General features: G+C 40.4%; 1 protein-coding gene across 1 annotated transcript; it reads left to right on the forward strand.

The window, feature by feature from the left end:
* Positions 1-10,944: 10,944 nt before the first annotated feature.
* On the forward strand, positions 10,945-15,332 carry LOC120427848 (uncharacterized). Its single transcript, XM_039592768.2, has 4 exons — positions 10,945-11,453; positions 11,516-11,585; positions 11,646-13,888; positions 14,970-15,332. Exons 3-4 carry the CDS (start codon positions 13,093-13,095, stop codon positions 15,182-15,184), a joined length of 1,011 nt encoding a protein of 336 aa, XP_039448702.1. The 5' UTR covers positions 10,945-11,453; positions 11,516-11,585; positions 11,646-13,092; the 3' UTR covers positions 15,185-15,332.
* Positions 15,333-24,469: the final 9,137 nt, after the last annotated feature.

The raw sequence follows: 24,469 nt of genomic DNA on the forward strand, positions 1-24,469 counted from the left end.
AGTGACTCCATTCGTTTGACAACAGTTGGACCTTTTTGAGACCCCAACTTTGACGACCTCTATCTCCGGCAAATTTCAACCAATCAGGATGCTCCGGGTTGCATTCGCCAGTTATTTACCTGTACTTTGATCACAAATTAAATATCAGGGTCAGGTGACCTACCGGCTCCGGAAATCCGGAACATCCAAAAAGTTCATGTTTTAACGATTTTCACGAATATGCGATACCATTACACTCATGATAGTTCAAATTTATCCATAAAACTTACTAAAAACACAATACACGATTGCCAGCACCACTGTGGAGTGTTACTGGCCAGTTACAGGTAACCTGGAACCGGTTACCAGAGACCCGATAAACGGCCAACTTGACTTTTCTATGAAACCCCATCGCGTTGCATATCAAACTTCATGGAATTGAATGATATGAGAATCTTTGGTTGTGCCGCTGTTCGTTGCTTCATTCTGGCCACTCTGGAACCGGTTATCAGTGGCCACTTGGGGACACTCCCGGAATATGAGAGAAACCTATCACCCGACATTTCAAGCTTCATGAAATTGAAAGATATGACAATCTATGGTCATGCCGTTGTTCGCTGACCAATTCTGGCCACTCTGGAACCGGTTACCGATGACCCCTTGGGGACACTTCCGGAATATGAGAGAAACCTTTCATCGGACATTTCAAACTTCTTGAAATTGAAAGATGGTCATGCCGATGTTCTCTGATCCATTCTGGCCAATCTGGAACCGGTTGCCAGTGGCCCCTTGGGGACACTTCCTGCACCCAAAATTCAGAGTCGAGATAATCGTTCTCTCAAAATTTATAGAGCTATCTAAGCCCGCTCTCACGCACACTAGCACACCATTTGATTTGCTGGTCGGTACAAAATTTAACCTCACTTTTTTCGTGTACGTACACGCAATACATGCGCACGTAGATAACTCTATTGAGGGCTCAGTGTCAAAATCGATAGAATAATGGTACCAACTCACACCATCATAACAAATGAGTTCATTCGTTAGTTGAATCAATAAATCTCCAACAAGTGTCATACAACGACTTCTGACTTCTCCTTGGTCACCAAGCTGTGGTGGCCGAGGCAGCTAAGTCATTGGATTGGTTTGTCAAAGGTCTCTGGTTCGATTCCCGTTGTCGACACTTTTGGTTTTTTGTTTAACTTTTTTGCAAATGAACCTCGAGAGAATAGTTCTATCGCCCATCTCGAGCTGTGTTCTCTGCGTCCGTTAATGGTACCACTATTCTCTCGACTCGAAACAATCATTATCTCGGACTAGCGCTGCCAGTTTTGGGTGTGAATATGAGAGAAACCTATCATTCGACATTTCAAACTTCATGAAATTGTAAGATATGTCAATCTATGCTCATGCCGTTGAACCTGACCCATTCTGGCCACTCTGGTTTCGATTACAGGCGGCCATTTGGGACACTTCCGGAATATGAAAATTTGATAAATGCCAGATGATAGGGTTTTTTTTTTGCATATTCCGGTAGTGTCCCCAAGGGACCACCGATAATCGGTTCAAGAGTGACCAGACTGGTTCAATGGCATGACCGTAGATTGTCATATAATTGAATTTTATGAAGTTTAATATGTCGGATGTTAGGATTTCTATCATATTCCGGAATTGTTCCCAAGGGGCCATCGGTAACCGGTTCCAGAGTGGCCAGAATGAGTTAGAGAACATCGGCATGAGCGCAGATTGACATATCTTTCAATTTCATGAAGTTTGAAATGTCGGATGATAGGTTTCTCTCATATTCCGAAAGTGTCCCCAAAGGGCCACCGGTAACCGGTTCCAGATTGGCCAGCATGGATCAGCAAACAACGGAATGACCATAGATTGTCATATCTTTTAATTTCATGAAGTTTGATGTGCAACATAACATGATGGGGTTTCATAAAAAGTCAAATTGGCCGTTCATCGGGTCTCTGGTAACCGATTCCAGGTTACGTGGAACTGGCCAGTATTATGGGCAGGTTACAGCGCAGTGGACCAAACTACCCGGCGGACAACGGAATATCCGGACGAATTAAAAGAACGTGAGCTACTTGTTAAACGTGTTTTATTCTTTGCTAGTTCTCGCACGAATGATGGTCGGAAGTGACTGCTGTCACTGCTGCAAGGATGAATTCGCGAACGACGTTACGGACGTAACATCTCGAAAAGTCCAACAAGTAACACTCCCTAGTGGTGCTGGTAATCGTGTATTGTGTTTTTAGTAAGTTTTATGGATCACTTTCAACTATCACATATACGTGAAAAACAGTAAAACATGAACTTTTCGGATGTTCCGGATTTCCGGAACCGGTAGATCATCTGGCCCTGATATTAGTATTGGTGGTTAAATACCTGGTGAATGCAACCCGGAACATCCTTTGAAGGGGGGGGGGACATAAACATTGAAAAATATTTGGAATGGCCTTATTGAAAAAAATATATATATTAAAAAAACACTTTCATCAAAGTGCCGCACAGAATAGTTCAGCAACCACCGGTAAGGTTGCCGGGTTGTAAATTGCTAACCCAATTTGGCAACGACCGGTGTGGGACTGGGTGACTAAACTAAAATAGAAGCGTTACGGGTTAATAGAATAGCAACAATTTCCGCAACGCACCGGTAATGATGCTCTAAATAATGGAAAATTATCTGTACTTGTGATAACTACTAACACGAGTTGAATTATCCCTATATGTTTGAATTTTCTCTCCAGTCAAGAAGGGAAAATTTTCTTGACTGCTGACACAAGTTGAATTTACCTTTCTTTGAGAAGTGAAAACTTTCTTTGATTTGAGATAACTACTAACATGAGTTGAACTTTCCCTTCTTTAAAGAAGGGAAAAATCTCTTGACTGCTGATACAAGTTGAATTTTCCCTTCTTTAAAGAAGGGAAAACTCCTTGACTGCTGATATAGGTGAATATTTTTAAAGGAAGGGAAAACTCGCTTGAGTTGTGACCACCGCTGAAGCGCATTATTCCCTTTTTAATGAAGAAAATTCAACTTTTATCAGCAGTTGTCACAAGTCTACAAAGTGTCCCCTTCTTTAAAGGAAATATAAACCTTGAGTCAGCAGTTGAAAGTTCAGAAAAAAATGACCCGCAGCTTTTTTGGGTTAGATCCAAAGCTGAAGACGGTGAATATGTTTCTACGTATATGACAAAGTGGAATGCTTTACATTCGTGTTTACATTTCAAATAAAAATCTCAGTTTTGTGTATATTTGAATGGAAGTAGCGCCACTTGCTGATAAAATATTCAATTAATATTTACCCTGTAATATGAATGAGTATATATTGGTAGGATGTAACAAAATGAGCGAATTTTGCGTTCATTTCAGGTCATGATTCCCTAGATGCACAAAGCCCGAATCCCAAATATGAGCTTGATTGATTGTGACAGGACCTGGCGCTTTGACTTTGAAATTTAAATGGGATTTAAACCCGTATAATCGGTGCGTTTTGGTTTTGAGTTTTTAGTCCCTTATTGATTATTGAATTTGACCTCATAGTTCGTGTTCCAGGGAGCAACCCAGGAACAACCAAGGAACCGAAGAGTGTGCCAAGATCCGTCAAATATTAAGAATGTTACAGATTTTATAACACCACCGCTGAAAACTTCAACTTTTTCTTTAAGCTCTTCGGCCAGCACTTGCTGCTACTGCAGAAAATATTGAGGCAGCCTACTCTCATGTAACCACCCACTGAGAATTTTGCTTGAGCCTCGACTCGATTCGGGCTCGATCTCGAACCAGATCGACTCATGGCTCGAGCCAAAATTCTCAGTGGGCAAGCAAGCTGCCTGAAGAACTGAAGAAGTGTTATAAATTCTATAACATTCAAAAAAGTGCATCGTTTTCTAAATGTTAAGCTTTTAAAATGTACTAAAAACTGCTGTCCTCATTCAAACTGTAGTGCCGATTGATCCCAGTCTATGGAATTGACATAATTTTGAAAATTTAATATCATTATGCCAAATGACCATTATGCCAAATGGCCATTATGCCAAATGACCGTTATGCCAAACGTCCATTATGCCAAACGGCATTATGCCAAACGGCGTTATGCCAAACGGCATTATGCCAAATGGCTTTATGCCAAATGGGATACACCCGTTTTGATGAGGGTGAAACTCTTTTAAAAAGAAATTTCTTCTTATCGGATAAAAGCAAGGAATTCACAGCAAAATTAGCTCCACGCTACAGCCCAGCAGTAGTACATAAAAAAGTGGGAACATGTTGTTACGAACTTAAAGATCCGAAAAGTGGGAAAATATTGGGCGTTTATCATTCCTCCAAGCTCAAAAAGATGTGAACATTTGAAAATTTTCCAAGCTATGTTAGTTCCACTTACAATAACGTGAACTAAACAACTAATTTTAAACAAAATACCTCCTCAAAAAAAAAAATCGAGTCGTAGGGTCAAAAACAAACAAAACCAGAACAAAGAAAGATCGATTAAGCATCTATCTCTTTCTTACTTAGGCAAACAAAACACAAAGCGAATAAAAATTGTCGTATCGTCTATATAGAACAATAGAGTAGTATCGTATCATATCGTAACGCAAAATCTGGAGCAGGCACAAACACAAAAACAAAAACAAATTCAATAGTTCGAACAACTGCAGTAAATTAAATCTCCACCAGCCACAACAAAGGCTTTCAATTTCAACAAACAATCCACATAAGAATCAAAAACTAAACGTCTGAAACCAAAACAAATGAGACAATAGCCAGATTCTCGCCAATTTTCTGAGTCGCCATATTACAATTTTCAATTCCAAAAAGGAAAACATACCAAGTTTCGATTAATTCCACATAAAATTTTATTAATCTGATAATTCCATAGATAACACCACACACTTAATATTCAAACAACGTTTAGACAGCCGAAAATCAGTAACTACCGAACAAATTCGCGTCGGAAGACCGTTGCACGTCCGCCGCAACGCCTTCGTTTCTCTCAACTATTCAATTTACACATTATTGCAGTTCAAATCACATAAGACGTTACAGAAGCAACCCTCAAAATATCATTTGCAAATTTCTTTGCTTAGCAAAACATATAACATTTCCTCTAAAGTCATAGCAATGATGAAGGAAGATTAGTTTTAAATTAGGCAAAACATGTTTGCTGGCGAATAACTTAGTATCGTATCGAATAAATAAATTAAAATATTGCATATTTTCGTGCTAATCACTGAATATTTGGTATCGTTAGAATAGTTAATCAAACCCTGTCAGGAATTTAGAGCAGACATATCTGCTAATTACAAGAATATCGTACGTTAAACTACCATTATATAAATCAAAGCAATTTTTTTGCGTGCAGAACTGGGTGTTCATTAAATTATCGTTAGAATACTGCTAAATAAGCAAACATTGGAATAATGTCAGTATTATTAAGGAAAATTATCGTCACAAATAAAATAAGAGATCAAGGTATCAAAAAAAAATTAAATAAATACATAAGCAGTCCAAACATACTGAATTAGAAGAATAAAAAAAAACAAATTAACAAATCATCGAGGTGCATAATAACACACGCATCATACTGTAATTATTGCAGTTCGCGAAAACTAGTACACATACCCAAACAAAATTCCACGTAAAGAAGTATAAGTACAGGGATCACTATGGTGCGCTGAAAATTAGACAAAGAAATCAGTTTCAAAAGAAAATCGACGCGTTCGGTCCGCGAAAATGAATTTCAAGCCGCGTGCAAAATTAGGGTTCGGAAAAATTTTGTTCCGATTGACTAAGTTCAGAAAAAAAAAGAAAAAAAATACCAATTCGCGGTGGTCGACGTAAAAAAAAAGGTTAATTGGTAAAAAAGAGGAAAAAAAATAAAAGTTCATTCGAGGAATTAGAAGTGTTATCATTAGCCCCAAGGAAAAGAATCGTTAAAGAGCTAAAGAGTGCGTGGTTTTGACCAAAGTAAAAATTTTAATTGAATTTATAAAAAGTGCCCGCATTTTGTAAAATTCTATCAAATTTTTTACCCTAACGGAGGGGGTATATGTAACATTTAATTCCGCGAGAAGAAAAACTCCGCCCAGACCCTAGCGGAGACGCAGAACACGCGAGTTCCCAACTGCTCGAATTCGCTTGATCTGGGCGGGTCGCACTGGTTTGCCTCCCAAAGATGAGACGATGATGATTAGGATGAGATAATATTTCATCAGTTCGGTGACGCAAACAGTGATTTCCGCTGATGAGCCTTCTATCCCTTTGTCCACCCACCTTTCCTCCTAGCACCCCAAACCTTAAATAGCCATAAGTCGTTCATATACGCAGCAAGCAAGTCGCAAGTTTAGTTTTACCCCCGATCACCGTCGTCGCGAGTAAGGAGTGTACGAGAAAGTACGAAGAGAAGTGTAAAGTGTTCTAATCGACAGAGGAAGACCTGGACGATTAATAATCCAAACGTAAGTTTGTACTCGCTAGGTGTTCGCGATCTAATCCGCTTCCCCACCTCAGGCCCCGAATCGTCCCTGGTTCGCCGCGTGCTACGGCACGGTCAAAAGCGTGATTAAGCCAAAACCATTGTAAGTTATGAAGCGCTAGAAAAGTCAAACCGTTGTTAAAGTTGAATTAAACCATTAAACAGGTGCGGACGTCACCATCGCACTGAACCAGAAAGTCGCCGTCGGCGACTTCGCCACTGTTAGGGCATATCCAAGCAGTAAGTTCACTTAAATGGTAGAATTGATTCTAAATTAACAGTAGCCACGACTTTAAAGGTTTCATTATTAGACGGTGATCGAAAGTGAGAAAGAGTGTGAACAGTTCTCCCCAGAATCCAACTAAGAAGAAGGTAACTTGCGACCAGGTAGAATTGCGGTTAAGTAAGTGCTAAGATAACCCTCTCATTCAAAGGTTGACGTGCGGGGCTCAAAGAGCGCGGCGCGCACGCGCACGTGGCAACGCGACAATTTCGCACCTGGGCTGACTAAGCCCGCGCACAGCACGTGCCGGCAAGTACGACTCGTGCCATCTAGCCTTCAGCTTCCAGCAACCTGACCACGTGTAGCGCCACTAACACCATCGATTAAGCCCCCCGCGAGGTCAAGGCAATAACGCGTCGTTCACGCGTGCAGCGCCGGTTCCCGTAGGAGTCCACATTGCCGACTCTGAGCCAAAGGGCTACGGCGCACGTGAGTTTTGCTCTCCGTAGGAGGCCGAGCCAAACCCTCTGAGCAAAAGGAAGCAACAACTCGCACGAACGGCAACAGCGTTACCCTTAACCACCTCGCCAAGCGACGTCAACGCGCACGATCGAGACGGCCAGACAGCCGCCGGCCAAGGCCCGCGATACGTGATCGCTTCGTGAAGGAATCGTTTCTCTGCCAACCGTACGTGAAGCACCATTGGGTCCAGCGCGTCGTCACACGTGCCTGGCGTCAGACCTGTAGGAGTCCACGCCACCGGCTCTGAGCAAAAGGGTCTCGACGCAATCGAGCACATCTCTCCGTAGGGGCCCCTGTCAACCGCCCTGAGCAACTGGAATTTGTAGCTCGCACGACGACAGCAGCGCTCGACACAATCACTTCACCCCGAGCGCAACCTTCGGTCCAGTGCCACCCTTTCGTTCCCCAAGTGTCCTGCGTTGAATCCCGTAGGAGTGCACCATTCGCACCTCCGAGCAATTGGGAGCAGCGCGCCAAGATTCTGCCACCTGTAGAGCCCACCCGCAACCGGGCCCGAGTCAGTGGGTAGCAGCGATCGACACGAACGAAGTACGTGGGTGTACAAAACGATCGACGGTTCGACTAGGCAGCAGCACAAACAACACCGCGCTCGATGAGCGCGCCAAACCAGCCCGCCACTCAGGCGTGGGCGTATCAACTAAGCCACGAACGATTCCACGAGCAGCAAACCGTCCACGCGACGGCATTCCGGACCTGCCGGCCAAGCCGGCGAAGGCAGCCCTGCAGAATACGAGGAGCAGAAGCACCGCGCAGCAGAGCGAGAATCAACGCGCGAGCAGCAGCAACCGCCGCAGACCAGCCAGGACACCGACGTAACCTAGGTTACCACCACAAGGTCAGATCTTTCCTTTATGTGTACACATAACTAACCCATTCATGCGCATTAGTATTAAGGCCTCTTGTATTTAATAAATAAGCCAGAAGAAAAGTAAGCTCTAAGTCAAGGTGTCCAATTTGTAAGCGTGGACTGAGCTGACTTATGACTATTTCCCTACCCTAATCTCTTATCCTTTCATGGCAATAAATTAGTATGGACTTAACCACTTGTTTTCGTCAGATCTGAGTTAAATTGAGTTGGATCGCTTCCAGTCAGACCCGCCCTGAGCGAGCTAGTCCGGGCAGGCTTCATCTCGCGACTTCGTACGCGTTCCTGCTAGGGTCGCGTTGGCGCTTAAGCGAAGTGCGTTTCATTCTTACAGTTCGATAAGGGTCGCGGTCAAGCCGACCTTGTAGCATAATTGTTCCATTCAGTTTCGTATCGTTGGTTTCGTTAGTTTCGATTATCTGGGACAAATCTTGTTACAACCTGAACTCAAAAAATCGTATGAAAAGTGGGATATTGAACTCAGAAAATCATTATTTTTGGTAAATGTGTAAGCCCAATGCACTGTTTACAAAAAATAGCCAGAAGAAGTTTTTTTTTATGTCAAAACTGTCATCTGAAAACATGAAAGAACTATGAAAACAAGTGATATATTGGTGTTAGTTGAAAATGGTTATATTTAGAAAAATGTAGTTGAATTTAGGTAAATGTAGTAGAATACAGGTAAATGTAAGTACATTTATTAAAATGTTATTACATTTGGTAGAATTCAGTTGAATTTAATGTAATTTGGTAGAATTTAGTTAAATTTAAAGTTATTTGGTAAAATTCAGTTAAATTGAAATTAATTAAGTAAAGTTAACTTTAATTAAGTTAAAATAAGTTTAATTGAGTTAAATTAGGTTAAACTAAGTTAAATTGAGTTAAAATGGGTATATTTCTCCTATGTTTAGTTTCAAGATAAACAAAAATATTATTAAGTAGACACAACAGAGAAAAAAAACTATTCGGTAAAAACTATCGTTTGTCTGGTTAAAAGATCGCGTAAGTGAATATTAATAGAACGTTCAAAATTTTTAATATAAAAGTTGAAAAATGTTGATACTACCATGCATTTACAGAACAAAATCGTTAAATCGGTAATTTTTTTTAAGAAAGCTTTTGTGGCAAGAATAAACAACATTTGATTTTATTTTTTTTATAAAAAAATGTATTTTGTGCAGCAAAGCACATTTTGAGCATTAATTGAATCATTTATATTATTTTTGCAATTTGCTTCATTTATTGAGACTGCTTTTCAAGAAATCATTTTAAACTGAAATATGGACTATTTTTTATTTTATAAAAGTGTACCGGTACTGATGAAAACAAATTCTTCGAAAATATTACGGATTTTGCATTTTAGTAATTTTTGCCATGATTTATTAACAGTTATTAACTGTCACGCCCGTGTGGATCAATCGGACCGCGCACTGGACTCACAATCCAGAGGTCACCGGTTCGAATCCCGCGGCGGGCGCTCTAAAATTCTTTGTGTAAATATGGGTATTCGGCGCCGTCGCTCCGTGCCATACTTTCATACACTTAGGAGCCCAGGGCGGCGAAGTCCTTGTAGATAAAAAGGAAGACACTAGTGGTTGGTACTAGCAATGGTGGCCGACAGCTATAAAGTCAACTTCGTTTTTATTAACAGTTTCAAAATTAGTTAAAATGCGGTAATTTTTGATACAATGTTAAGCGGTATACGCACTTCGGAAGGAATCGGTCAAGAAAAAAATCAAATGGGCAGCAGCGGCAGCGCAAGCAAGTCAGAGAGGGTGAAGAAAAGCCCCAAGAAATCGCTCCCTCTCCTTTGTTCTGCTGTTCGTAAAGCTGTTTCTTGACCCCTTTCCTTCCAATCAGCATACTAGCCTTTAAGCGGTGTATGCACATCGGAAGGAACCGGTCAAGAAAAAATTCAAATGAGCAGCAGTAGAAGCGAAAGCAAGCCAGATAGGGTGAAGAAAAGCCCTAAGAGAACGCTCCCTCTCCTTTGTTCTGCTGTTCGTGAAGCTGTTTCTTGACCCCTTTCCTTCCGATCTCCATACTAGCCTTTATTTAAAAAAAAATGTTTGTTTTAGCTGTACAGCTTGGTCTGGAATAAATTACAGAAAAGTACAGATAAAATATTGAAAATGAGGAAGGAATAAGCTTGCTTGTAGATCCATTTTGGGTGTTTTGGGTATTAATTACAAACATATACTTTTCGTCACGTCTGCATTTAATATTAAAATCAGTTTATGTTTACCTTCAAGTCCCGTCTGGTGGATCAATCGGACGTGGCACTGGGCTTGGGCTCATAATCCATAGATCGGTTTGAACTCTGTGGCGGGCGCACATAAATTCAAAGTGTAAATTTGAGTAAAAACAATATTTGTGCCTGTCATAGTTTTTGTTTCAGATTTTTTTTAAATAAGTTAAATAAATTACCACATTGTATATATTTTAAGAAATGTTTTTTTTTTTTTTTTTTTTTTTTATGGTACACATAAATTTAAAACTTCAAAAACGCCAGGATTATGCTTCATTTGTTATTTAAGTCAGCAACATGTTAGATATTCAAAATGATAATAAATAAAAATAATTTGATTCCATTTAATTCGAAATGTTTAAAAAAATAAAAATTGCTTTTGAATTTGAATATTTTTTTTTAAATCGTGTTGTGTTGTTTCAGCAATGTTTGTAAAATTTGCTTTTTAATTTTAAATTACATAAAATTTAAAGAAAATCAGGTAAACAATCACTAATCTCGTATTGCATAAAACAATGATAAACCTGCGTTTATTTGAGAAATATTTGCGGTTTTTGTTTTTCTCCTCGTTTTTTCTTTTTCTTATATTTTCAGGTGTTTTAAATTTTCAACCTCATCAGCGCATTACATTTTCTACAACTCCTGCGATCGGATGTCAGTCTCTTGGACAACTTAGATGAAACATGTAACATTTCATGTGTCACATACTGTAAAACGATATAAAAATAATGCGCCTGCAAGTAGACTGCAAACAACTGAACCCTTTTGATTTGATTGTGTGCACATACACATGTAGTATACCACTGCTTTGATCTACTTTTGATATCACGACGAGATTGAAATGATATCTACAATTGAAATTAAAACCGTGTTCGTGTGTTTTAATTTCCTGCGTCGCAAAAGATTCTGATTGGTTGATTCAAGGTCAACTAGGTACAATTATCACGGCTCGAGGAACTCTATAAAGCTGAGTCGAAAAACCGACGCTTCACTTTAGTTGGAGTGCTTTTACGAAACGGTTTTGCTTTTTTTCGAACAGTATAATTTCGGTGAAAAGTTTAAAGTGGAATTAGTTCTGGTGATTGTGATACTCTTTCTGGAAAAGCAGTAAGTGCACAGGGCAACGATTTTGTAAAGCTTCGCAAATTACAAAAGCACTTACTTTCTAGCAATCAAAGCTTTGAAGAATAGTTTCCCCCAGAACAAGCAAAGGTTATGCGAACCCTTTGCACGTGTCAGGTAAGATCTAACTACAGATCGTGAGATTAGGCAGAAATGCAACTTTTGGCCACGTTATAGGTTGCCCATTAACGTGGGTGCAAGTCTCGGGGCAGAAAAGCCGTACATTTCGTCGTTCGACGCTGGGAAAGCTTCGTTGGTCAGACTGGTGGATGAAAACCACGACGGGGTCGTGACGAACCGTTTCAACCGCCTTAGTCAACTCCAACGACTCGGAGACGCATCTACTCCGCCCACCCAGTTGACCCCACACGTCCTTTTCGAAGCAATCCCAGAGCTTGGAGGAAGTTCCGAGCTTTCGAGCACGCCAAAAGCTCGCCGGCTGCCCAGCCGATTCTAACCTCGCTTGCCCGACCGAAGGAAGTGCGAGGAACGAGACAAAAGCCTGACAGTAGCAGTACCATCCGTCTCCACGGATTCAAAACAACGTTGGACCGAGCGTCCCCATCAAGAACGTCGCCGTGCGACGGCCACGTGTAAACGTTGGTTCCGCTAGACGCCGCTTGGGGGCTGGAAGCCCAAAGCGCGGCGAAGAACGTGTCGACGCCGATCGCTGTGCCACGTGTCCACGGCGGAGTACTGCTAGCCGCCGCTAGAGTGCGGTAGGGTTGCGCGAACGCACCGGAGCTGTTTGATCGCTGATCGTCGCAGTAGGTCCGGACCTAGGAGAATCTTCACGCCGTTCAAGAACACCTGCAAGCAGTTGCTGGTACCAGATTAGTAGGGTAAAGTACAGTGCACGACAATAGGGAATAGTTTTTGCTAGATTTAAGATCTAAACCCCCCTTAGTATTAATTTGAGCTCATTTACAACCACAAATAAAAAACCCAGGGTCTTTTTCGGATTTTGCGTTGCAAAAACGAGGATTAATTCTGCACGCGTTTAACTTAAATATACCTTCTTTCGTTTCGTAATGAACTTTGTTTTTCTTAATAAATTTTGGATTAGAATGCACTCTAACTAATGCGTTCGTTTGTTTTAAAGACTGAGATGAAAGAGTTCGTAAATGTTGTTGACCTTGAGTAAATTTTTGGGATCTTTTGGTTCGACTTTTCGGTTTAGATTACACTAAAACTCGCCTTGAGATCAAGAGCTTCAGGTCGGGCTTCCCTGATTAAAATCCACAAACAACCTCCAACTTTTGGAGTGGCGCTAAAGTTGTTTGCAGGCTAAGCATAAAAAGGTGTTTCAAATCAATTGGATCGTCCAGGGATTGCGCAATGTAACGCTCCTGGTACGTTGTGAAAAGGTTACGCGTTACATTTTGGCGCCCAACGTCTTGGGTCACTTAAGTTAGTATTTTATCTCAGTTGTGCGTACGTAAGATCGAAAATAAGTTTGTGTAGGTGCGAAAGAGTGAATGAATGAGTGAGTTCGATATTAGTACGAAAAATCCGTTAAGTTAAGTTCGTTCGAAAAATTACATTAGAAAATAAGGAAAGAGTGAATGAGGATTGAGTGAATGAGACATTTTTTGTGGTGAACATTTTAGAATAATCAGTAAAAATGAGTACGATAATTAAGTTCAAGATTGATGATCTGGATGAAGATGAGATCGACTACGAACTCAGAATCAGAGACGCAGGAGGTGAAGGTTCAATCGAGACCAAGAAGAGGGAACTTAGGGCTTTAATGCGAAATGAAAACACACAAAATTACGAAATACAAAGCAATTTAACGTTGAAGCAAGAGTACAGCTTGATCGCACCAAAACTGAAGATGATTGAAACCAATCTCGAAGGAAATTTACAACCAATGTATGAGTCAAAGTTGTACCACTACATGCGAAGAATTTTCAATGCAGTAGTAGAAGATCAGGTAGACGAAACTAACAAGACAACGCTTTTATCATTGATTGCTCAAATTGTTGAGGAAAACTTCGGTCGAAAAATTAACATCGAAAACCTAACATTCGTAACAACCACGGAATCTAACCCTGACCCTCTCGTACCAAGTACTTCTGCATCAGGAACAAATACTAAACAAAAAGAAGAGGAAGCCGCGACCAGTCATAACATACTGGTGAAAAAGCTAACAGAACTAGTTGAACAAAGAAAGGCAAAACAACAAACAGTACCTCCTCAAGGTTACGTTCACATATCAGAGATCGAGAATGTGGTAAAAGCTTGCTTACAAAGTCTGGATGAACAAAACTTGAACCAGCCAGGACCGTCAGGACAAGGTAGAAGTTTTCTGAATCGGCCAAGTGATACATTTCAAAGCCAATATCAGTCGCCAGAGCACACCACATCCAGATCGGTGATTCCAAACATAATCAAAGTTCCTCAATCAGTTAGGAGAGGTTGTTGCGTTTAGAATTTTTGTATCCAAATTTGAGTCAAACTAAATCTAAGCAAAGACGAGCGCGCTCCAAGCAATCATTGTTTTGGCCAAAACGCCGAAGTGCGTCCAAACGTGCAAAAGAAACTCACCACTTCGCTCTTGCTCGCGCTGTCAAGCTGCCCGCCAAGCGCGTCGCTTGTGAAGAGAGGGAGAGAGAGAAAAAGGAAAAATCTATTCCGCTCGGGGGTCGAGGCATCGTGCACAACCACGGCTCGGCCATTGCTCTCTCGCCTGGTCCGGCGGACGGATCGTCCCGTGACGGCCGGCAGGAAAAGTCCGTAACCTTGAAATCAAAACCGCGTGTGTGACCAGCGGCTGTCGCGGAACAACTCGGCGTCTACGATCCGCAGCCAAGCCCGCGGGGCAACGAAACCGGCAGCCAACAACACCGGATTGGACGTCGCGCAAAATAACGGGACTGCGGACCGGAGGAGGAAACACCCCCAGCACGAACGGGGTAAGCTGCAAGATCTTTAATCCGTGGAATCGAAAATCACAACGCCATTCCACAGGGTGTTTTTGACGAGGGCGAACTCATCCCAGTCGGTTTGGATATCGGGCCGCTTGCGGAAGCCCGACAATGGTCCGACATCGGGTCGTCACGTGGAGTTTGGAGGCGGAAAGTTCGGGGAACGATTCGGGCTGGCCCGTGCGGACCGGTCAGAGACAGCGAAAGCTGCTGGAGTCGGCGTGTGGCCGCGCGGCACGATCGGGGACCACGGAAACCTGGTGGTCGCCGGCGGAGAATGCGGAAGAGGACGCGGAAGCAGCCACAGAGCGGCGCACGTGGAGGATGCTGTAGCGGGCGAGCGTGAGTAGCGAGGGTGAGAGGAGGAGGAGCGCGAAGAGGAGCGCGAAGAGGAGCGCTAAGGAGGAGCGCGAAGAAGAGCGCTAAGAAGAGCGTGAAGAAGAGCGCAAAAAGAAGAAGAAGAGTTGTGGGTAGAAATTTTGGGTTGAATAGATGTTCTTGCTCAAAATAACGCATTTTTTATTCGCCTTCAGCGATCTAAGTTGGAAAGAAAGACTTCTTTTGTTACAAGGAATTACCGAAGATCATCTAACAGAAGCAATTCGAAGACTGAGCATTGATCAGAATCAAACGACAAACACAGGACGAAGTGCGAATGCGAATAATTTTAGTCATTTTTTCGATGCTCTGTTGAACCCAACACCAGATCCTCAACCATGTTTACCTTCAAGTCCCGTCTGGTGGATCAATCGGACGTGGCACTGGGCTTGGGCTCATAATCCATAGATCGGTTTGAACTCTGTGGCGGGCGCACATAAATTCAAAGTGTAAATTTGAGTAAAAACAATATTTGTGCCTGTCATAGTTTTTGTTTCAGATTTTTTTTTAAATAAGTTAAATAAATTACCACATTGTATATATTTTAAGAAATGTTTTTTTTTTTTTTTTTTTTTTTTTATGGTACACATAAATTTAAAACTTCAAAAACGCCAGGATTATGCTTCATTTGTTATTTAAGTCAGCAACATGTTAGATATTCAAAATGATAATAAATAAAAATAATTTGATTCCATTTAATTCGAAATGTTTAAAAAAATAAAAATTGCTTTTGAATTTGAATAATTTTTTTTTAAATCGTGTTGTGTTGTTTCAGCAATGTTTGTAAAATTTGCTTTTTAATTTTAAATTACTTAAAATTTAAAGAAAATCAGGTAAACAATCACTAATCTCGTATTGCATAAAACAATGATAAACCTGCGTTTATTTGAGAAATATTTGCGGTTTTTGTTTTTCTCCTCGTTTTTTCTTTTTCTTATATTTTCAGGTGTTTTAAATTTTCAACCTCATCAGCGCATTACATTTTCTACAACTCCTGCGATCGGATGGACAACTTAGATGAAACATGTAACATTTCATGTGTCACATACTGTAAAACGATATAAAAATAATGCGCCTGCAAGTAGACTGCAAACAACTGAACCCTTTTGATTTGATTGTGTGCACATACACATGTAGTATACCACTGCTTTGATCTACTTTTGATATCACGACGAGATTGAAATGATATCTACAATTGAAATTAAAACCGTGTTCGTGTGTTTTAATTTCCTGCGTCGCAAAAGATTCTGATTGGTTGATTCAAGGTCAACTAGGTACAATTATCACGGCTCGAGGAACTCTATAAAGCTGAGTCGAAAAACCGACGCTTCACTTTAGTTGGAGTGCTTTTACGAAACGGTTTTGCTTTTTTTCGAACAGTATAATTTCGGTGAAAAGTTTAAAGTGGAATTAGTTCTGGTGATTGTGATACTCTTTCTGGAAAAGCAGTAAGTGCACAGGGCAACGATTTTGTAAAGCTTCGCAAATTACAAAAGCACTTACTTTCTAGCAATCAAAGCTTTGAAGAATAGTTTCCCCCAGAACAAGCAAAGGTTATGCGAACCCTTTGCACGTGTCAGGTAAGATCTAACTACAGATCGTGAGATTAGGCAGAAATGCAACTTTTGGCCACGTTATAGGTTGCCCATTAACGTGGGTGCAAGTCTCGGGGCAGAAAAGCCGTACATTTCGTCGTTCGACGCTGGGAAAGCTTCGTTGGTCACACTGGTGGATGAAAACCACGACGGGGTCGTGACGAACCGTTTCAACCGCCTTAGTCAACTCCAACTACTCGGAGACGCATCTACTCCGCCCACCCAGTTGACCCCACACGTCCTTTTCGAAGCAATCCCAGAGCTTGGAGGAAGTTCCGAGCTTTCGAGCACGCCAAAAGCTCGCCGGCTGCCCAGCCGATTCTAACCTCGCTTGCCCGACCGAAGGAAGTGCGAGGAACGAGACAAAAGCCTGACAGTAGCAGTACCATCCGTCTCCACGGATTCGAAACAACGTTGGACCGAGCGTCCCCATCAAGAACGTCGCCGTGCGACGGCCACGTGTAAACGTTGGTTCCGCTAGACGCCGCTTGGGGGCTGGAAGCCCAAAGCGCGGCGAAGAACGTGTCGACGCCGATCGCTGTGCCACGTGTCCACGGCGGAGTACTGCTAGCCGCCGCTAGAGTGCGGTAGGGTTGCGCGAACGCACCGGAGCTGTTTGATCGCTGATCGTCGCAGTAGGTCCGGACCTAGGAGAATCTTCACGCCGTTCAAGAACACCTGCAAGCAGTTGCTGGTACCAGATTAGTAGGGTAAAGTACAGTGCACGACAATAGGGAATAGTTTTTGCTAGATTTAAGATCTAAACCCCCCTTAGTATTAATTTGAGCTCATTTACAACCACAAATAAAAAACCCCGGGTCTTTTTCGGATTTTGCGTTGCAAAAACGAGGATTAATTCTGCACGCGTTTAACTTAAATATACCTTCTTTCGTTTCGTAATGAACTTTGTTTTTCTTAATAAATTTTGGATTAGAATGCACTCTAACTAATGCGTTCGTTTGTTTTAAAGACTGAGATGAAAGAGTTCGTAAATGTTGTTGACCTTGAGTAAATTTTTGGGATCTTTTGGTTCGACTTTTCGGTTTAGATTACACTAAAACTCGCCTTGAGATCAAGAGCTTCAGGTCGGGCTTCCCTGATTAAAATCCACAAACAACCTCCAACTTTTGGAGTGGCGCTAAAGTTGTTTGCAGGCTAAGCATAAAAAGGTGTTTCAAATCAATTGGATCGTCCAGGGATTGCGCAATGTAACGCTCCTGGTACGTTGTGAAAAGGCAACACCAGATCCTCAACCACCCCCTCGTCCTACACCCACACCACCACCCACTCCTCAAATAGAACATAACAGTCAATCTAATCGACAAAACTCCTACTATCCCCGAAGACTCCCGCATCATGTGTGCAACATCATGGAAAAATGGCAAAAATTTCACGGGGACAATAATGCAGTACCATTATCTGAATTTTTGAGAAACGTGGCAGTAATGAGCGACTCTTACAGTATCGGGCCAGAAGAACTGATCATGCATGCCCATTTGTTATTCGCAGGGGAGGCAAATAGGTGGTACATGACTTACGTAGAAAAACTTGTTGACTGGGAAGCATTAGTATACTATTTGACACTTCGATATGATAATCCAAACAGGGATCGATCCATCAAAGACGAAATGAAGGCCAGGAAACAAAGACAAAATGAATTATTCTGCGCGTTCGTACAAGATATACAATCAATGGCACAAAGACTCATTCACAAAATGACGGAAATGGAAAAACTTGAAATTATCATTGAGAACATGAAAATGTCTTACAAGAGAAGATTAGTAGGAAGCGGATTTAAGTCGATTGCTGAGCTCGAGAACATATGTTATCAATTTGATGCGCTCGAAAACTCGCTACACACACCCAAAACTAGATCAGCAGAAATGCATATGATTGAAGAAAACGAAGAGGAAGACTCAGAGTCAGAAGAAGTGTGTGCGATAGGACGACAAAGACAGGAAAAACCACAACACAAATCTGGAGTAAACTAAAGCGGAGATGTTCAAGGAAAACAATCGGAACTATTTTGTTGGAATTGTCGCGAAGGGGGCCATTTTTGGAAGCAGTGTAATCAAAGATTAACTATTTTTTGCCACGTGTGTGGAGAAATAGGAAAAACTAACACAACCTGCCCCAAAAAGCACCCACCGTACAAACCAAAAATGGATGAATCAAAAAACAGGCAGAGGGACGGAGTTTAAGGAATCGCCCTCCAGTACCTAACGATAGTCAGATTCCAAAGCAAGATTCTTTTTCGTATTTCAACCGTATATTTAACATTAACATTATTCCATCCCGTTGCCCTCATTTACAAATTAAAATATTAGATTCAGAAATAGAAGCATTAGTAGACACAGGAGCCGAACTTTCGGTTATTAGTTCAGTATTGTACGATCAGTACCTAGCTGGACTCGGTCACTGGAAACGACCGGCGACTCAGTGACCGACGAAATAGGCGGCGGGTAAGATGCGGGCATAAAAATGTCAAAATCTCTTCCCCCCTCACTTCGTCTCACCATCCAGCTGCAGCTTTGTTGACAAACAAACGGAGCACGCGGTCGCATGATGGCGGCATCGAGCCAGAATTAGGGGTGATCATGTGATTAAAAGTGAAAGTTTTTTCAAGAAAAATAATATTTTTCCGACCGAATAAAAAATTGCGAGCATGTTCAAACATTTTTTCCTGATGTCGGAGAAGTGATAAAAAAGCAAAATTTTAATCCATAATTTTCTATAAATTGAATTTTTTCACTCCAACTGGGAACCCCTAGGTCTATCCACGACCGTTTCCAATGACCGTGAGAAGAAGCCAGAAAATCCAGCTACGAGCTAAATCCACAATATCACTGATTGAAAAACTTTCATTGAAAATTCAACCAATTAATCTTAAGATAGCAACAGCTGACAAAACTTTTTATAAATGCCTAGGTTATGTAAATATTCCTTATACAATAGATTCAACCACTAAAGTGATACCTACAGTAGTAGTGCCAGAAATTTCAAAACCTTTAATCTTAGGGGTAGATTTTCTTCACGCTTTTGGATATAAATTATCTAGAGGTGAAATAACCCAAAAGGATGGTTCTGTGAAAGTATCAGAATTTCAAATCAATAGCATAGACTTTTGTTTCATTGATACCTATTTTGACGATAAAAACTTATTTTCAGTCACAATTTCTCCTAAACAAAATACACACCAGGAAGAAATACAGATAATCGAAGAAGATGAAAGCTTGAACATCCCTACTTTAGAAATACCTGACAAGAGATTAGAAACTCCAGAAGATTTAATTACCGAACATGACTTAACATTAGAACAAAGACACCTACTGTTTAATACGATAATGTTGTTCCCAATTACAGAAGATAATAAACTTGGTAGAACACACGTGTTAGAGCATAAAATTGAATTACTACCTGACTCGCGTCCAAAAAAAAGTTCCAATCTATCGTCAATCTTTGAAAAAAGAAGAAGGAATTGAGCAGGACATTCAACGTATGCTTAAGTTAGGTGTAATTGAAGAATGCGTAGGACCAGCTGATTTTTTGAATCCAATTCTGGCCATCAAGAAACCGAATAATAAGTGGAGAATTTGTCTAGATAGCAGAAGGCTTAATGCGTGTACAAAAAAAGACGATTTTCCATTTCCAGATATGGTAGGAATTTTACAAAGAATCCAAAAATCAAGATATTTTTCAATTATTGATCTTTCAGAATCGTATTATCAAGTGCCACTAGAAGAAGAATCTAAAAATAAAACAGCTTTTAGAACGAGTCGTGGTTTATATAGATTTACGGTAATGCCCTTCGGGTTATCAAACGCACCGGCCACTATGACTCGGTTAATGACTAAGGTATTAGGACATGATCTTGAACCATTCGTTCATGTATATTTAGATGATATAGTTATCGTTTCTAACTCTTTTGATGAACACCTACGATTAATTTCAATAGTTGCAAACAGATTAAGAAATGCAAATCTTACTATAAATATTCTTAAGTCAAAGTTTTGTCAAAAACGCATAAAATATTTAGGATACATCTTATCAGAAGACGGTTTGTCTGTAGATAGTTCTAAAATACAACCAGTATTAGATTATCCTGAACCGAAGAACATTAAAGCAACCCTCTGGCACCACTGTAAATGGCTAGAACGTTTGACAGTCACCAAAACCTCGAAGAGCCCACATAGTAGTATTAGTGAAGAGCCCACGTTGTTTATCGTGGGCTCTTCACTAATACTACTGCGTGGGCTCTGTGAGTATAGCAGTATTGGTGTTGTCTGTTTGTTTACACCAAATCTTCAAGAAACATCACTTTTTGTGTGTGCAAATCTGTTACGAAAAAAGGTGATAACTGTTGCTTCCGATTGACCGGGAAGATTTGCCGGGAAGTACTGGGCCGGGGACTGGCCAAGTCCCGCTGTTGATCCTTCCAAACAACTCGCTGCAATCTCCGGTAGGGAGTAACCGACCAAGTGCAGAAACATCCGTAATTCCGGTGATTGTGGCGGAGCTGGTCTTTCCGAGCATCCTTCGATAACCTTCTCCGAGGACTGGCCCACTACCGCTGTCGACTCGCTTGTGTTTGGAAATCCGTCCCGTGTCGTTATTTTTTCATGGAAATCATTTCAACATTATGAAATTATGCTTTTTTTAACACGCGGTTTGTTTATTTTCAAATTTTGACAGCAAATGCGTTCTTCATCTTCTTTGTTGTCTTCATGTTCGCGTCGAACATTTAGGTTTCAGAAACATGGCCGTCGTGACAGAGGGCTGCATTAAAGACATTAGACGACTACTCGGACTAGCAGGATTTTATAGAAGATTTATTCCTAATTATTCAGATAAAACAGCAAAAATTTCAGACCTATTGAAAAAAGGTAAACAAAATCTCAAATGGACTAAAGAAGCTAATGACTCATTTTTAGAATTAAAATCTGCATTAGTATCAGCCCCTATCTTAGCCAATCCCGATTTTTCTCTTCCATTCACAATCGAAACTGACAGTTCAGATCAAGCCATAGGCGCGGTGTTAATTCAGAATCAAAATAATGAACGAAAAGTGATAGCTTATTACTCAAAGAAACTTTCTAGTACACAACGCAAATATAGTGCAACAGAACGTGAGTGTTTAGGCGTATTGCTTAGCATAGAAAATTTTAGACATTTTGTTGAAGGCACACAATTTGTCATTATGACAGATGCCATGAGCATAACATTTCTTAAAACTATGTCAATCGAATCTAAATCACCTAGAATTGCCAGATGGGCGCTGAAGTTAGCACAATATGAAATTGATTTACAATATAAAAAAGGTTCTGAAAACATAACGGCAGATGCGCTCTCTAGGACAATTAATTCAATTAAAACGCAGTTAGTAGACGAATATACAGACAGCTTGAGAGAACAAGTGACTAAGTACCCCGAAAAGTACAAAGACTTTCGATTAGTAGACGGAAAATTATTTAAATTTATATCAAACACGTCGTCTTTCGAAGATCCATCATTTAAATGGAAATATGTTGTTCCATTGATAGAAAGAATTCCGATTATCAAACAAATTCATAATGAAGCTCACTTAGGATTTATAAAAACGTTGGCAAAAATTAGAGAGAAGAATTATTGGCCAAAAATGTCTACAGATATCAAAAGTTTTTGCAATTCGTGTCAAGTATGTAAAGAATCAAAAGTAGATAATGTCAATCCAACTCCTCTCTGCGGAAAACCTAAAGAATGTTCAAGACCATGGGAAATGATTTCAATTGATTTTCTTGGGCCTTACCCTCGGTCGAAAAACGGAAACATTTGGGCCTTGGTAGTTTCAGATTTTTTCTCTAAATTTGTTATGATTCAGTGCATGCGTAGTGCCACAGCAGGGCCGGTCTGTTCTTTCTTAGAAAATAACATTTTTTTACTTTTTGGAGCACCTCATATTTGCATTAGTGATAACGCAACTGTATTTAAGTCACGCGAATTCAAAAAGTTGTTAGACAAATATGAAATTTGCCATTGGAATCTCGCGGTGTATCACCCTGGACCAAATCCAACAGAAAGAGTTAATCGAATCATTGTCACATCTATTCGTTGCGCGTTGAATGAAGCTACTTCACATCGTGAATGGGATAGGGATATTCAAATAATTGCAAAAGCTATTCGAACCGCAGTACACGATAGTACAGGTTTTAGTCCGTATTTCATGAATTTCGGCAAAAACATGATAAGTTTAGGCAGTGAATACGATCAATTGCGTGAATTCTCTAACGAAGACGAATACACACCACCCAAACTAGACGAAAGAACTACAAAATTGTGCGAAATTGCTAGAAAGAACATGAAGAAAGCGTACGAAAGGTACTCGAAGAATTACAACTTGAGAGCTAATTCCAAACGAGATTTTGCAGAAGGTCAAACGGTGTTCAAAAAGAACATTAATCTCTCATCAAAGGATAAAAACTGGGTAGGAAAGTTCGCTAGCAAGTACACACAGGTCAGGATTAAGAAAAAAGTCGGATCGAACACGTACGTTCTAGAGGATATGAATGGAAAACTCATTCCCGGGACGTATCACGGTTCATTCTTGAAAAAGGCTTAAACAATTTAATAGCTATGATTACAATCTACACCGAAGATGTAAAGACTAGTACGTAAACCTAACAAAAACACTCAGTTCGAGGTGCTACGGTTTCGCCGCGTCGATTCATGTCGAGTCAGTCCATTGATCGTCGTTGGTCTCGGTCCAAGTTGACCTTAAACAGGCAGGAATTAGTCATTGATAAATTTCGTCTCCAATTCTCTTACAATGTCGCGATGTCACCTCGAGTGTTCCCCTTCATTGATAAGCAGTCTAGAATGAAAACAGTGATTCAGTTCTTGCGGTTTGTTGAGCTATGTAAGTTAGAAAACAAATGTTCTGAGATGATTTTCCTCAGCAAAACAAGATAAACACCTCTCGCGGGTTCAAGGCGAAAGAAATTTCTTAGAAATTTCTCAATCTAGGAACATTTGAACAAATTTTAGGCCATTTGAATCAATTTTAGGAACATTTGAACAAATTTAGGATATATAAATTGAAGATTCATTTTTTTTGAGGTTCGGTTAACAATGCGATTAAACACACCTTCGACTTGGTCCATAATTTGACAATAAATTCACATAAAACAATTAGATTACATCCTTCACGTGCAATAGTATCAATTTACAATAGTTTCAGGAACAATAAATACGTAAAAACAGGCCAATTTCATTAATTTTTAAAGTTAAAGTGCTGAACAGCCATCAGCATTCACTTGAAAAACATAAACAACATTCAGACAGTGACAGTTCTCGAGAAGATCCGTCAAACAGAAGAACCCTGTCGGAAAGTGTGTGATCGTCAGAATTGTTTAGAAAAAGCTCGTAGTAGGAAAAAGCTCGTAGTAGGAAAAAGCTTATCGTTCGCCCAAATTATGTTGTACGTATGCGTGTGAATGTGTGTATGCATGATGAATGAATGTAAGTTAAGTAGGATAAAATCAGTTACGAAAAGTACTGAATGATTCTTTTTCAGATGTATCTGAAGTAATGGTATACGTTCGTTCGTAAAACAAAACTCTTTTCCGTAAGTTTACGGAGTAATCACAGAACATTGAGTCTGTATTCGTTAGGGAATGAAAGGCTTCCATTGAGAAGCATAAGTTAGTGTATGTTCGTTGAGTTGATGCGTATGTAAACAAATACAACGCTAGGTATGAATGAGAAAAAACATAAGCTGATCTTACTGCGTCACGGTTACGAAGAAGTGGAGTTAGAAGATTGATAAAGTTTTTTAATTTTTCGAATACATTTTTGATTAATATTTAGTGAATAACAACAATGAATTGTGTTTATGAATTGGAAAGGTGTCGTATCTGACCCTAATAAAAATTTTGAAATTTTATTTCAAAATTTTTATTAAATTAGCATAGTCGAATGTAACATTTCATGTGTCACATCCCTGTTTGAAAAATGTCGCACGTCGTACGAGTTGTCGCACGGTTTTGATTTTACCGTTTCGATATCGATTGGTCGAAAGGACGACAAACGTACGACAAACACTCGACCTGCCCGACATTGTTTT

Source organism: Culex pipiens, chromosome 2, assembly GCF_016801865.2.
Source record: "Culex pipiens pallens isolate TS chromosome 2, TS_CPP_V2, whole genome shotgun sequence".
NCBI classification, from domain to species: domain Eukaryota; kingdom Metazoa; phylum Arthropoda; class Insecta; order Diptera; family Culicidae; genus Culex; species Culex pipiens.